This window comes from Rhineura floridana, chromosome 1, assembly GCF_030035675.1.
Source record: "Rhineura floridana isolate rRhiFlo1 chromosome 1, rRhiFlo1.hap2, whole genome shotgun sequence".
NCBI classification, from domain to species: domain Eukaryota; kingdom Metazoa; phylum Chordata; class Lepidosauria; order Squamata; family Rhineuridae; genus Rhineura; species Rhineura floridana.
Genome location: NC_084480.1, coordinates 116,096,502 through 116,108,775, shown reverse-complemented (window position 1 = coordinate 116,108,775; position 12,274 = coordinate 116,096,502). Strand labels below are relative to the sequence as shown.

At 39.1% G+C, this 12,274-nt stretch overlaps 1 protein-coding gene across 33 annotated transcripts in view; it reads left to right on the top strand.

Annotated features, from left to right (window-relative positions):
• Positions 1-12,274, top strand: part of MPDZ (multiple PDZ domain crumbs cell polarity complex component) — a 179,347-nt gene that overhangs the window by 8,049 nt on the left and 159,024 nt on the right. For 31 of the 33 annotated variants that reach the window (XM_061629886.1, XM_061629896.1, XM_061629870.1 and 28 more), the window contains exons 2-3: positions 5,929-6,010; positions 7,332-7,498. In XM_061629886.1, coding sequence (XP_061485870.1) covers positions 5,995-6,010; positions 7,332-7,498 — 183 coding nt within the window. In that variant the 5' untranslated portion in view covers positions 5,929-5,994. Of the gene's footprint in view, positions 1-4,808; positions 4,939-5,928; positions 6,011-7,331; positions 7,499-12,274 lie in introns of all 33 variants that reach the window. The other 2 variants (XM_061629833.1, XM_061629815.1) reach the window with 2 other exon arrangements.

Sequence of the window (12,274 nt, the reverse complement as noted above, 5' to 3'; positions counted from 1 at the left end):
GCTAAAAAAGAAAAGATGTCAACATTGGTAAACACACAGAAAGAATTTGATACAACAAAGTCCAAAGCATTACTGATTACTATGTGTAAATAAGTTTATGAGCATATACACATATAAATAAAAACAGGAAATCATGCTTCTCCTCAAAGCTGCATTTCTAATGCAGGGACAGGGAGCCTCAAGTCGTGTGGCCACATCTGATCTCTACCCAGTAGTACCACTCCTTCTAGCTCCTTATAACTCAGTGGTTCCCAACCTTTCTTCCCCACAGACTGCTTGAAAATTGCTGAGGGTTTTGATGGACCAATTAATGATTTTTCTGAGTGTTGTAGCAATTGTAATGCACTGCGCTAAATGCTGTATGATTTTGAATTGTGTTATAGTGGTTCTTTTATTTCTTAGATATTTATTTTATTGTATTACACTTTGAATTCCATAGAATTTGAACTGTAATATAATAAAATACAATAGAAATAAAAGAAGCACTAAAATAACAATTTAAAATCAATATGAATAGTTAATAGGATGGTTATGCTGTTTCCTGTCTTCAACTACAAATCCACAGACACTCCATGGACCACGTGAATTACGCTTGCGGACCACTGGTGATCTGCAGACTACATTTTGGGACCCTTGTTCTTACTGTTTCATTACATCTCCTTAGTTTACCCTTATACTATTTATGGTTGGATCTTAGACTCATCAGCATGAATAGAATTATCTTTTGGAGAGCAGCATGTACCCAACTCCCTTCTGGACAAGTTCTTAAAGACAGTTGCTGTTGTGAGGTGGGTTTGGCTTACCCACAGCCTTTATCTTTAAAAAAAACTACATTTCCCACAGCTCCCATTTCCTAGAGACGGACAGGCCATGTAGTTTCTGCCAAGTTGCCAATACACAAGTTCAGGAAATACTACTGTGGGATTGATTCTCAGAATTCTCAAATAGACACTGTTAGAATCAGAATCAGAATCAAGTTTTATTACGGCCAAAGACCAATATAAAAGTAAAACAAACATCATAAAACAATTATTAAGATAGGGACATTCAAATTTAAAACACTAATCAGGAATTAGTTTCCAGATCTAAATAAAATATTCATTATTCATTCATTATTCATTATTATTTGTTATAATATAAGGCTAAACATTATAAGAATACAAATCATAATATTAATGTAGAATAAAGCATATTAATTAAAATTGCTAAAACTCATCCCAAGAATTTAAAAGTAAACAAGGAGAGCCAAAGAGAACTTAATTTCGAGAGTCATTTACCCGGATCCTCCTAGATAAAATTGCAATTACACAAAATTTAGCAACTTTCTCTGTAATAAATTGTTGATGATCTCCAAGTAGATATTCCAAACGCTTATCCTCACTTCTACCAGGTATAAGGTCTAGGATAGGTTTAATTATTTGATTTCTGGAATCATGGTAGTAAGAGCAACGTAGTAGGACATGGGCAATAGTTTCTACCTCGTCCTCACCGCAGGGACATTTCCTGTCACAATATGGGATTTTATTATATCTGCCATCAAGGAGCATTGATGGCAGTATATTCATTCTTGCGAGGGAAAATGCTCTGCGGTGACTGGGAATGGTGAGATTGGACAAATATGGCATTGGGGATAAAAAACTTGGGTTATGTCTATGTTTCCTGACTTGCATTAGGTGGTGTTGGTAATCAATATCTTTAATTCTTTGTGAGATATTCATCTTGGCTTTTAAATAGCCCATTTCTTGGATCGCAGGGATAGAAAAGGCCAGATTCTGAATTTTATCTATTATCAACTTCTCCCAAGGAGATTGAAAATTATCTTGAAGAATTTGGGGAGAAAGCCCAGTGGGATCAAATTTCAATTTCAGCCAAGTGGAAATTCTCAAAGTCCAGATCTTAGATTCTATAGTTGGTAATCCAGCCTCGAGTCTAAGAATAAAGCTAGGAATACACTTAGGGACCGCAAATATAGTCCTCAAAAAAGAATTTTGTAACGATTCCAAAGCAGAAAAGTTCTCATGGGTGGTGACTTGTATTCCATAGAGTAGTTGAGAAATTACTTTAGCAGTGAATACTTTAATTGCTGGAATAATAAGCTGTCCCCCTTTATTGAAAAAATATGATAACAGGGCTTTCAGCGTTTTTTTAGCATTCGAGATCGTTGCCTTGATCTGCATTTGCCATGATCCAGTAGATTGGAATGTTAAGCCTAGATACATGACAGTATTTATTTGTTCAATTGAGTGACCCTTAATTTGCCAACGATGTTTCAGTCTTTTTTTGGTAAATATTAAAACCTTAGTTTTCTCGTAGTTAATTGTCAGCAATTCGTTTGAGCAAAATGTAGTCAAAGCTGTTAAGAGTCTTCTAAGGCCAACCACAGATCTTGCCAACAGAACTATATCGTCAGCGTATAAAAGTATGGACCTGGGACTGCCAGCCAGTATCGGTGCATGAGCAGAGATAGTGGCCAAGGAATCTACTATACTATTAATATATAGGTTAAATAGTAAAGGGGCTAAAACACATCCCTGCTTAACCCCTTTAAACGTAGGGATAGGGTTAGATAAATGGCCCTTGTTATTGCATCTAACCCGTAGGGATGTGTCCAAGTATAGTCCTCGAATCAATAGAAGCAGTTTTTTATCAATGTCCAGGGCACTTAATTTCTCCCAGAGTCTTTCACGAGAGATGGAATCAAACGCTGATCTAAGGTCAATAAAAGCTGTGTACATCATGGTATCAGGCTTAGTTGAATATTTAGATATTAAATGGTGAAGAATTAAGGCCTGATCAATGGTTGAACGTCCAGGCCTAAAGCCTGCTTGTTCCTGGGCCAATAGGTTCTTTTGCTCTACCCATGCATTCAATTTTCCATACAAAAGGGTCGCGTAAAGTTTGCTAATTATATTCAAAAGACTTATCGGTCTGTAATTGGCTGGATCGGTATGAGTACCTTTTTTATATATCGGGATAATTATTTCAAGGCCCCACTCTTTAGGGATTTTCATTGAGCGGTTAATATAAGAAAACAGAGCAGCTAATAAAGGGGCCCATCATTCTGGGTTTAATTTGAACACTTCCGCTGGGATATTATCACTACCGGGAGCTTTCCTCAGCTTAAGTTTGGCGATTAATTTGAGGACCTCCGGTATAGTAACAGGGGCCCATTCAGGAATTTCATCTTCCAAGAAATGTATTACAGCACCACTATCAGTGTTCTTTTGGTATAATCTGGTAAAAGACACTGTTAAACCACTCTGGAACTGTAGCTCCTAACAACTCTCAGCACCCTTCACAAACTACACTTCCCAGGATTCTTTGGGGGAAGTCATGACTGTTTAAAATGGAATAATAGCGGAATAAATGCATGGTGTGAATGGGGCATCAGTTTCAGCTTGTTGGTCTTCATGTAGCCCACCACTGCCTCCAGGCACTGGTTCAAAACAGTCACAGCTGCTTCTTATTCAGATGTAACAGAGAAACAGAGCTGGGTGTCATTAGCATATTATAATTTAAATACTGTAGCCCACCCTGTACCCCAAATCTCCTAATGACTACTCCCAGCAATTTCATATAGAATAGATACTAAACAGCTGTGGAGAAAATAGTGTCATGCAGCACTCCACAGCACAACCGCCAGGTGGTGGATATGTCATCTAACATTGTTCCATAAACCTGCCCCTGTAAGAAGGATATAAGAAGCACTATAGCACAGTGCCATCAACCACAAATATGGTCTAGGAAGATAACAGAGGTCTATGGAATCGAAAGCTACTGAGAGGTCAAGGAAGAGCAATAGGGTTGCTTTCCCCTGCCCCTCTCATTGATGAGGATGACCAAGGCAGATTCTGTTAAGAAGATGACCCTGAACCTAGAATGAAATGGGCCAAGATAATCTGTTTCCTTCAAGAGTATCCACCTCTAGACTGTGATCACCCTCTTGAGCACCTTATCCCAAAAAGTGATGTTTGTGACTGGGAAGTAATTGTCGAATATCTCAGGGTCCAGGGAGGACTTGTTTTTAGGAGTGGCCACACTGCCACTTCCTTCAAAGGATCTGGCACCACTCCCTCATGCAAAGATGCATTAACCATTCCCAATGACACCCCGTTGGCTAGCTCAAATAAACCAGAATGGGAAAGTGTTGAGAATATAGGTGGTTTTTTAAAATTGCCCTAGATGACATAAGCTGGTGGTGAGAAGTGGGTTGGTGCAGGGGTGTGTGTGTTGCTATCTGCCACAGCTGTGATCTGGCGATAGCAAATTTAGCATATGTTTCCTTGAGCATAATTGTGCCTCTGCTAGAAGTGGGCAAGGAGCTATTAAGTGCTTTAAAATTCTATCTCTGAACTTTGGAAGATATGCTTTGTCTTTCTTCTGGCTTTCTGTGGTTACACTCATCAGCACTTCTGCAGATGAAGGGCTAGATGCTTCCTTACAAAACAAAGAAGGAGCATCAGAAACTTGCTGGATGCCAAATACCAAATTTCGCATTTGCATGGCGTGATCACAGATGCCTAATGTATACGTTCATTATGTATACCCTATGTGTAGTTTCAGAAGATTCCTAGGGATGTATAGGTAGGACACCTGACTTGATTTCTGGTTTCATCTGCTCTGTGCTGTGCATGCGTTTTATAATTGAGGAGGCAGGCAAGTATGTGTGCATGACTGTATTTGCAACACTCTGTGTGAATGACTGAGTGGAGCATTCCTCTTTGTGTGGGTGATCAGCTTACATACCTGTTCCTTTTGTCCTTTGCTGGCTGCTGTAAAACTGATAATGTCGTGCACATGCAAAAAAGCTTCCTCACTTCTGTCCTGATGGGGGCTGGTTCCCTGTGATGTCCAAGCTATCTAATGAACACGTCCTGGATATCAATGTTAATTCGAGTAAGTCTTGGAAAATGCCATCATTGCAGTAACAGCTACAAGGTAAAGCCTATTACTGCATTTTCTATCTTTGGCATTGCGTGTTTGTTATTCTGATGCTTTAAGCCTTAAAGTTTCCAAGGTATTTATCTAAAATGGATTTGTGAAATATTAAATGAAGTACAGTGATGCTTCTGAGTTGGAAATTATACCTTCAAACACAAAAGAATTCTCACGGCTATTATAGAGGAATTGCAGGATATGCTTCCTTTTTAATGAAATGTTGAACATTCAGTTAAATAACTTGGAGTGGTATAAAGTAGGTAACAGAGTTGCAAAATCCAGGAACTTAAATCATCTGAGGAGGACCTTTGGCTGCTTTGTGCAGAGAGCCTCCTGGTACAAAAACTTACCCTGTTTTAATCAGTGACCATGCTTTTGTAATATTATGGGTATTGCACTTTCAGGCTGTCTTTGGAGCTATGTATTATTTCCCTTTAATAATTACTTGGGAGGGGAAAGAAGCAAAACAAATATTTGCTCAGTGGTTTTGGGGATCATAGAAAAGCAACCACCTTCTACTTTCCACTACTGTTTTCCCAGCACCTCTCTTTCTCTTCCTGTTTTTTCCTCACATCCTTGCTCGCTGTTTACATTATGGATTTTAGAGGCTGCATTTTCAATACTGTAGCGTAATTCTTATTATCATATAAATAAAAATAAGCAATTGTTAGAATTGTTTGTGCTAGTAAATTGCTTAGGACAGAGTGCCAGTTCAGTATCACATAACACAGCATCACAGTGGCATTGCAATGACACTACAACTGTGCACATATTTGAGAAGAGGTTGTTAATTAGTTTGGTGTATATAGTTCACATTTTGGTCTACAAATAATACATTTGTAGACCAAATAAGAAGTGGTTGGATTGTAATTGAAATAGATTCTGCTAGATCTATCAGTCTGGGATACAATTTTGACAGAGTAATCAATAGTTTTCAGTTCATGTTTTTATGGATCATTTTTAAAATCCTTCTCCTACCCTTTTCCCCAGTTCTCTTGCAGGAAGACCTTGTGCTGACAGCCATTTGGTGAAGTGAAAATTAAGCAAGTAGATACCATGCTAGAAACGATAGGTAAGACATGATACCAAAATATATTTAGATACTTAACAAACCATTCTCATTCTCATTTTAAAGAGCTATGCTGAACTGTATCTCCTTGTGTTTTAAACTAAGGAGAGATACATGGGATGTTGACGAGTAAACAATTCATTGAGATGGAGTCCAAGTTGAGATTTGATGTCAAAGATTGCTGGCAAGATAGGATTATAGGTCCATATGAAGATGCCTTATGCTGAGTCAGGCCATTGGTCTAGCTAGCCCAGTACTGCCTACTCTGACTAGGAGTAGCTCTCCAAGGTCTTAGGCAGAGCTATTTACAGGCTCTGTTACCTGAGACTTTTTAGCTAGGGATTGAACCAGGGGCTGCCTGCATGCAAAGCATGTGCTCTGCCTCTGAGCTATAGCCACTTGTAGATGGATGTTGGTGTCCAAGACTTTTGACAAGAGAAGCAGTTTAAGTCAGGTGACCAAAACAAAGGGTGGGGTGAGGTTTCATTGGGTCAAGCCAATATCCAAGGCTGATATTAAAGCAGTGAAGCAAGATGTGCAGGCCTTGGATGCAGTAGACATCTGGGACAGAAAGCCAAAGGGCCAGGCAAAAAACGGGCCTTCAAAACTTCAGAGTCATTTGTATGGAATATATTCATTGTTCAAGTGATATGGTGGAGAGGAAATTCACATACAAGGGATAGAGGGGAATGATTGGGTCATATGATTGGTGTTAACTATTGTAAATCATTGCTGAGACGGAGGGCTGTAATTTCCTTATGCATCAATCACCTGTGCTTGCTTCCTGATAAAATTCATTCAGAAGACCAGAATCCGTTTGAATCTCCACTATGGATTAACTATGGAAAGTGCAAATGCTGTCACATAAAACCATAATTAAATGCATATTCTATTGGCTTTGTGCTGTGATAGGGTTTTGTGGAAATTACATCCAATTCTCCTGAAGTTAAAAAAAAAACCACTCTGTGAAGAAATTCACATTTAAATAAATGTGGTTCCATCTTGTTTTAAGAGCCGAGAAAGTGGTATGTAACCATCCCTGCCTAATAATGTATAAACATATCAAGGGTACCAAGTGAGAGAGCCAGTGTGGTGTAGTGGTTAATGTGCTGGACTACATCCTGGGAGACCAGGGTTTGAATCCCCACACAGCCATGAAGCTCACTGAGTGACCTTGGACCAGTCCCTGCCTTTCAGCCTCAGAGGAAGGCAATGGTAAACCACCTCTGAATACCATTTACCATGAAAATATTGGACGCTATAAGTCGGGATCGACTTGAAGGCAGTCGATATCCTATATAAGTAATAGTGAATGTTCTTTCAGATACTCACCGGGCCCTTCAGGCAGTGGAACGCCTGCAAGCAAAGTTACGGGAACGAGGTGATACAGCAAATGAAGAGAAGTTGAGTTTACTGAAATCAGTGCTGCAAAGTCCTTTGTTCAATCAAATCTTAAACCTCCAGGCTTCTCTTCCACAATCAAGAGATCAGGTAGGACAGTAACATCTCCAGGGGAAAAAGGAAATGCTGATAAGACTTTGTCTAATCCTTTTATCTGATAACTCTGTGAATAACGTACAAAACAGATTCTGAACAGTAAAACTGTCCAAAGATTTCCCTGTAATTCAGCAAGTTTGACATCCCTAAAGTTAATATATTAATGAATACTACGTATAGGTAATAATATATAAACAAAGAACACTGCTACTATGAAATTAGGATAACTGATACAACTCTGTTTATTTTTTCCAAGCTGTTTTGTGAAGATCTGTGCCATTTAATCCCTGGCTGACTAGCTGAACGGAGTGGTTGGGAAGACAGCTGACATGCCACGGACAGACTAGTGGGTGCTTGGAGAAAGCAAGGGAAAGAAAGAAAGAAAGAAAGAGAGACAGCCCTAGTGCACTGTTTCCACAGACAGCCATGCAGGGATTGTTCCCTTCCCTGCCACTGTCCCAGCCACCAGTTGCTTCTGCCTGCTGTAGCCACATTCAGCTAGATAGACTAAGACTGCAGTTCTTAACATACATAGTAGAAAATTACCCCTATTGAAGACAGCAGAGCTTACTTCTGACTAAACATGCATATTGCACTCATGGCCTTCTTGTGCCCCACAGGCATCTGGTTGGCCACTGTGGGAACAAGATGTGGGACTAGATAGGCCTTTGGTTTGATCCAGCAGGGGTGCTCTTAATGTTCTTAAATAATTGGCTGTAGACCATGGTTTCATTGATCTTTTGCAATCTCTGGTTTGTATTCTAAACTATGAATACTGCAATCCATGTTTGGCATGATGTATGAACTGAGCGACAATGCAGGCTGACATGATAACTTAGCAGTGGAAAAGTAAATACATTTGTTTCACTTTTTTGAAGCTCACCCAACAAAACAACCCTTTGTTTCCTTGGCAGTGGTTTGGCAAATTGTCTTCCTGTTAGTTGTCCTAAGTTTTACTCAGAGCAGATCCATAGAAATGAAAGGACCTGAGTTAGTCATCCACTAATTTCAGTGGGTTTACTTTGAGTATGACTAACATTGGTACAAACCTTTGGTGTGTACTTCTTTTTATTAGTGTTTTCTTGGCTAGCATTAATTCATTATTTGACCTTATTTCACCTATTAGAAATAAAACAGAAAATGTACATTTGCACTGAAATGGTGAGGAATATAGTAGTTCATTTGCTAACTTGTACAATACAGAAGAAAGAAAGAAAGCTGATATTAAGGCCTCCTCTGAGTTATGTGACGCATGCCTGTGGAAGAATACCATTTGTAATTAAGGTGTGACTCCACCTATTATCAGGAATTTGATAAAAACTGAATGGAATGTAGTTGTGATAAGAAATATGAGTTGCTTACAGTGTAATCCTATACTTGTCTGCTCAGGATTAAATCCCATTGGATTTCGTGGGGCTGATCCTCAGGTAAGTGAGTGTAGGATTATAGCCTAACATGCCTGGTTTTCACTTGAATAAGTGGAGCACAAATATGTGTGTGGTCAGGTATATTTTAAAATACAGATCACAGAGGCCGTCACCAGACATGAACATATAGTTTCTTTATGTAGTTAAATGTGGTGTATTGAAGCAAGCGTTATGTTAGTATTGCTGCTATGCATCTCACCTGTTAAGCACATTTTGAAGAAATGGAAACACAAACATCTTTTACTGTTTTTTTGGCTAGAACAGCCTTTCCCAACCAGTGTGCCTCCAGATGTTGTTGGACCACAACTCCCATCAGCCTCAGCCAGCATTGCCAATGATCAGGAAAGATGGGAATTGTGGTCCAACATCTGGAGGCACACTGGTTGGGAAAGGCTGGGCTAGAGGCTACAACATCTTTGCTCATCCAAGTATAAACATGATTATCCCATTCTGAGTCCGTGTTGCCTACTGCAGTTCCTTTACTCTTCTTATGCTATCTATTTTCTGCCCCCTTTTTAATGTGCATTTTTGGGCTTAGAAAAGAATTCCTTCATGAGATATGAGGTTACCTTGCCTGAGTACTAAAAGGCTGGGGGGGGAAAAGCTTAAGGAGTTTTATTTATTTAAAACATTTCACTTTAACACTGATGTTTTGAATGTTTTATTACTGATGCTCAGATGCCTGTTGATAGGTGCCTTGTAAGCCTTTTCATTAAAATATATGAGATTTGTTGCTTATGTTGAGAATTTTAAATTGCAAAGTAAGCAAGATAAATAGGAACAAAATCCCAACATTTAGGGACTAAACCTAAGTGAATCAATTCTCTCTTTCAGAGTGAGAAAGCGGTACTCTGTCTTCAGTACTCATTTGCATGTCAGCATGCTAAAAGCCAGCACATTTTTCCCTCTGAGCATTGCCTCTCTTTATTGCTTGACTTTTTTCTAAGCCTGATACCACAGCAAAAGCCCGGTGTTTGAAGATAAGAAAGCAACAAAATTAAAATAAATAAAAATAAACTCTGCTCTTGTGATATAATGAACTTCTTAAGTCTTAATTTGATTTTTGTTTATAATTTGAAATGTTTATTTTTTTTAAAAAAAAATCACTCAGTGCTGGCAACCCAGCCTTTGTTCTGTCAGTGTTTGCTTCCCCCTCCTCCATTGAATAGCTCAAAGCTGTGCTAAGGACAAAATCCCTTTCCTTGGCTGGACAACATTCTTCAAATTTTTTTTCTGAGTTTGATTTTACAGAATGGAAAACTACTGGCTGCAATGTAAGAGCTTAACCTGTCTTCACATGCACCCCCTTTAAGTCCAATTCAATACACACCTGGGAGTAAGTCCCATTGAACCTAATGGAGCTTACTTCTGAGTAGACATGTACTGGATTACAGCCTTAGCGGTTAATTGTTTGTTTTTTGCTTTTTTTTTTTTTGGTAGTGTCTTCGACCAGAGTTGCACTGAGATGTAACTAGTTTTGCTTCCTGTTGATTTGGATCCCATGCACAGCCCCTGCTGAAAAAAAATGTGTGCATTATCCTGTATTCCTTTTTGCAAAATTCGTTTGGGGGGGGGTTGTATGGAGAATGTTGCATCTGAAAAGAGCACACTGGCCAACTGGTTTTGTCACAGAACAGTTGTGAAGTTGTCCTGCCAAGGATTGGGGAAATGAAGATCTGGCCCTCTGTCCAGAAAAGGTTCTCCTCCTCGTTCTAAAGGAGAGATACTACAAGTCAGGTCCTCTGTTAAAATCATGGCACTATGCTAAGCATCTTTTCCATCAAGATAGAATTATGAACATTTATGAATAATTATGTAATAATAATGAATAATTATGCAATATTTGTAATGTCATAGCTGTTTACCATTTGTATTACCCCGGTTTCATGGAGAATGTCTACAGCATCAGTATACATTGCTGGTCAGGGTTAGCTTGGATACTGTCCTGACATTTATAGTGATCAATATGGTGAGCATCTCTTGCAAACTGTGGCCAGCATGGGAGGCTGCTGACAGGCAAAATTTCCAACACAGGTATTCAGTCCAACTAAACCCTGGTGCCTGTAGGGTAACCGCTGGCAGTGATGGTAGCAGGTAAAGAGTGGCCATAGTATTACTGTTTTCAGTAGTAGACAGCACACTTAAGGGGCTGTGCCACTTACCCAATCTCTCTAGGGCTGAGTTGCTCCCTTGTACTGGGACGGAGATGGGGAGGGGTGAGGCAGCAGTAAGGTCTGCATAGTGCAAATGCACCAGCAGGAACACTGGATTGGTTCCCCCGGTGTGTTTGCAGCATATTGACCTCCCTGATGCCTCACTTCTCCCTTTCTCCATCCCAATATACACCAGTGACTTGGCCGGAGCGAGGTGAGGTCAGTGGTGCACCCCCACAGCACTATCTGCTACTGCCTATTTTACACGAAGAAGGCCATCCCATCTTTATGGTATTCTTACATGCATGAAAACCATAGCTCCACAATACTGGCAAAATTTATTTCTATGTTTTCCCCTTTTCCAGGAAGTTGCATTTCAAAAGAGCAGATGGAATACTTTATCAAGGTGTGCGTACAGAATGGGAACAAGCAGGGATCTTCCTGTTTTTCTTGTCCCCCCCTTTTTTCTTTTCACTCTTTTCAATGCAAGTAACACCAACAGTTTTTAAAAAAAGTACTGACTAATTTTGTTGCCTAAAATGCTGACATGCTGTAAATTCAACTGCAGTAGTTTTCTCTTAATTGGGTAACATTTCAAACAAAATCCAGAAACTAGCATTTGATTGCAATGAAAGTTTAACTGTAATACCCAAATGTACATTTTATCATATATTGTGGCATCAGAGGATTTTTTTTGTTTCCTGCCAAATTATACCAATATTGCAGGTGTTATATACAGTAAAAGGAAAGGCAATTGTGGCAAATTAGCATAAGGCAATTTATAGGACAAAGCCATGTTTCTTTCATACAATATTTACATAATCATTTTGCTATAAAGCTACCTCATGATAGAGTTATGATGTTTTTATTATTATGAAGCAGAACAGTTTACATGCAATGAAACATATGTATGGCAACAATCCTCAATTTACTTTGGATATGTCACTCAGAATCAAAACACTCATGCATGTGCTTGTGTGTGTGCACACAACACACAATCATTGTTTCTTGTGGAAAGACTTAATTAGGATGAGCATACATCAACGTTTCTTTACTATGCCACAGTTGGATATTATATTAGTGAAGCTGTACATTCACAATATTAAACATACTTTTTAGGTCAAATTGAAGTCAGTGGCTAAACTCTTAGATATATTGGAAATTGAATTGGACTTACAGAAATTGAGTAA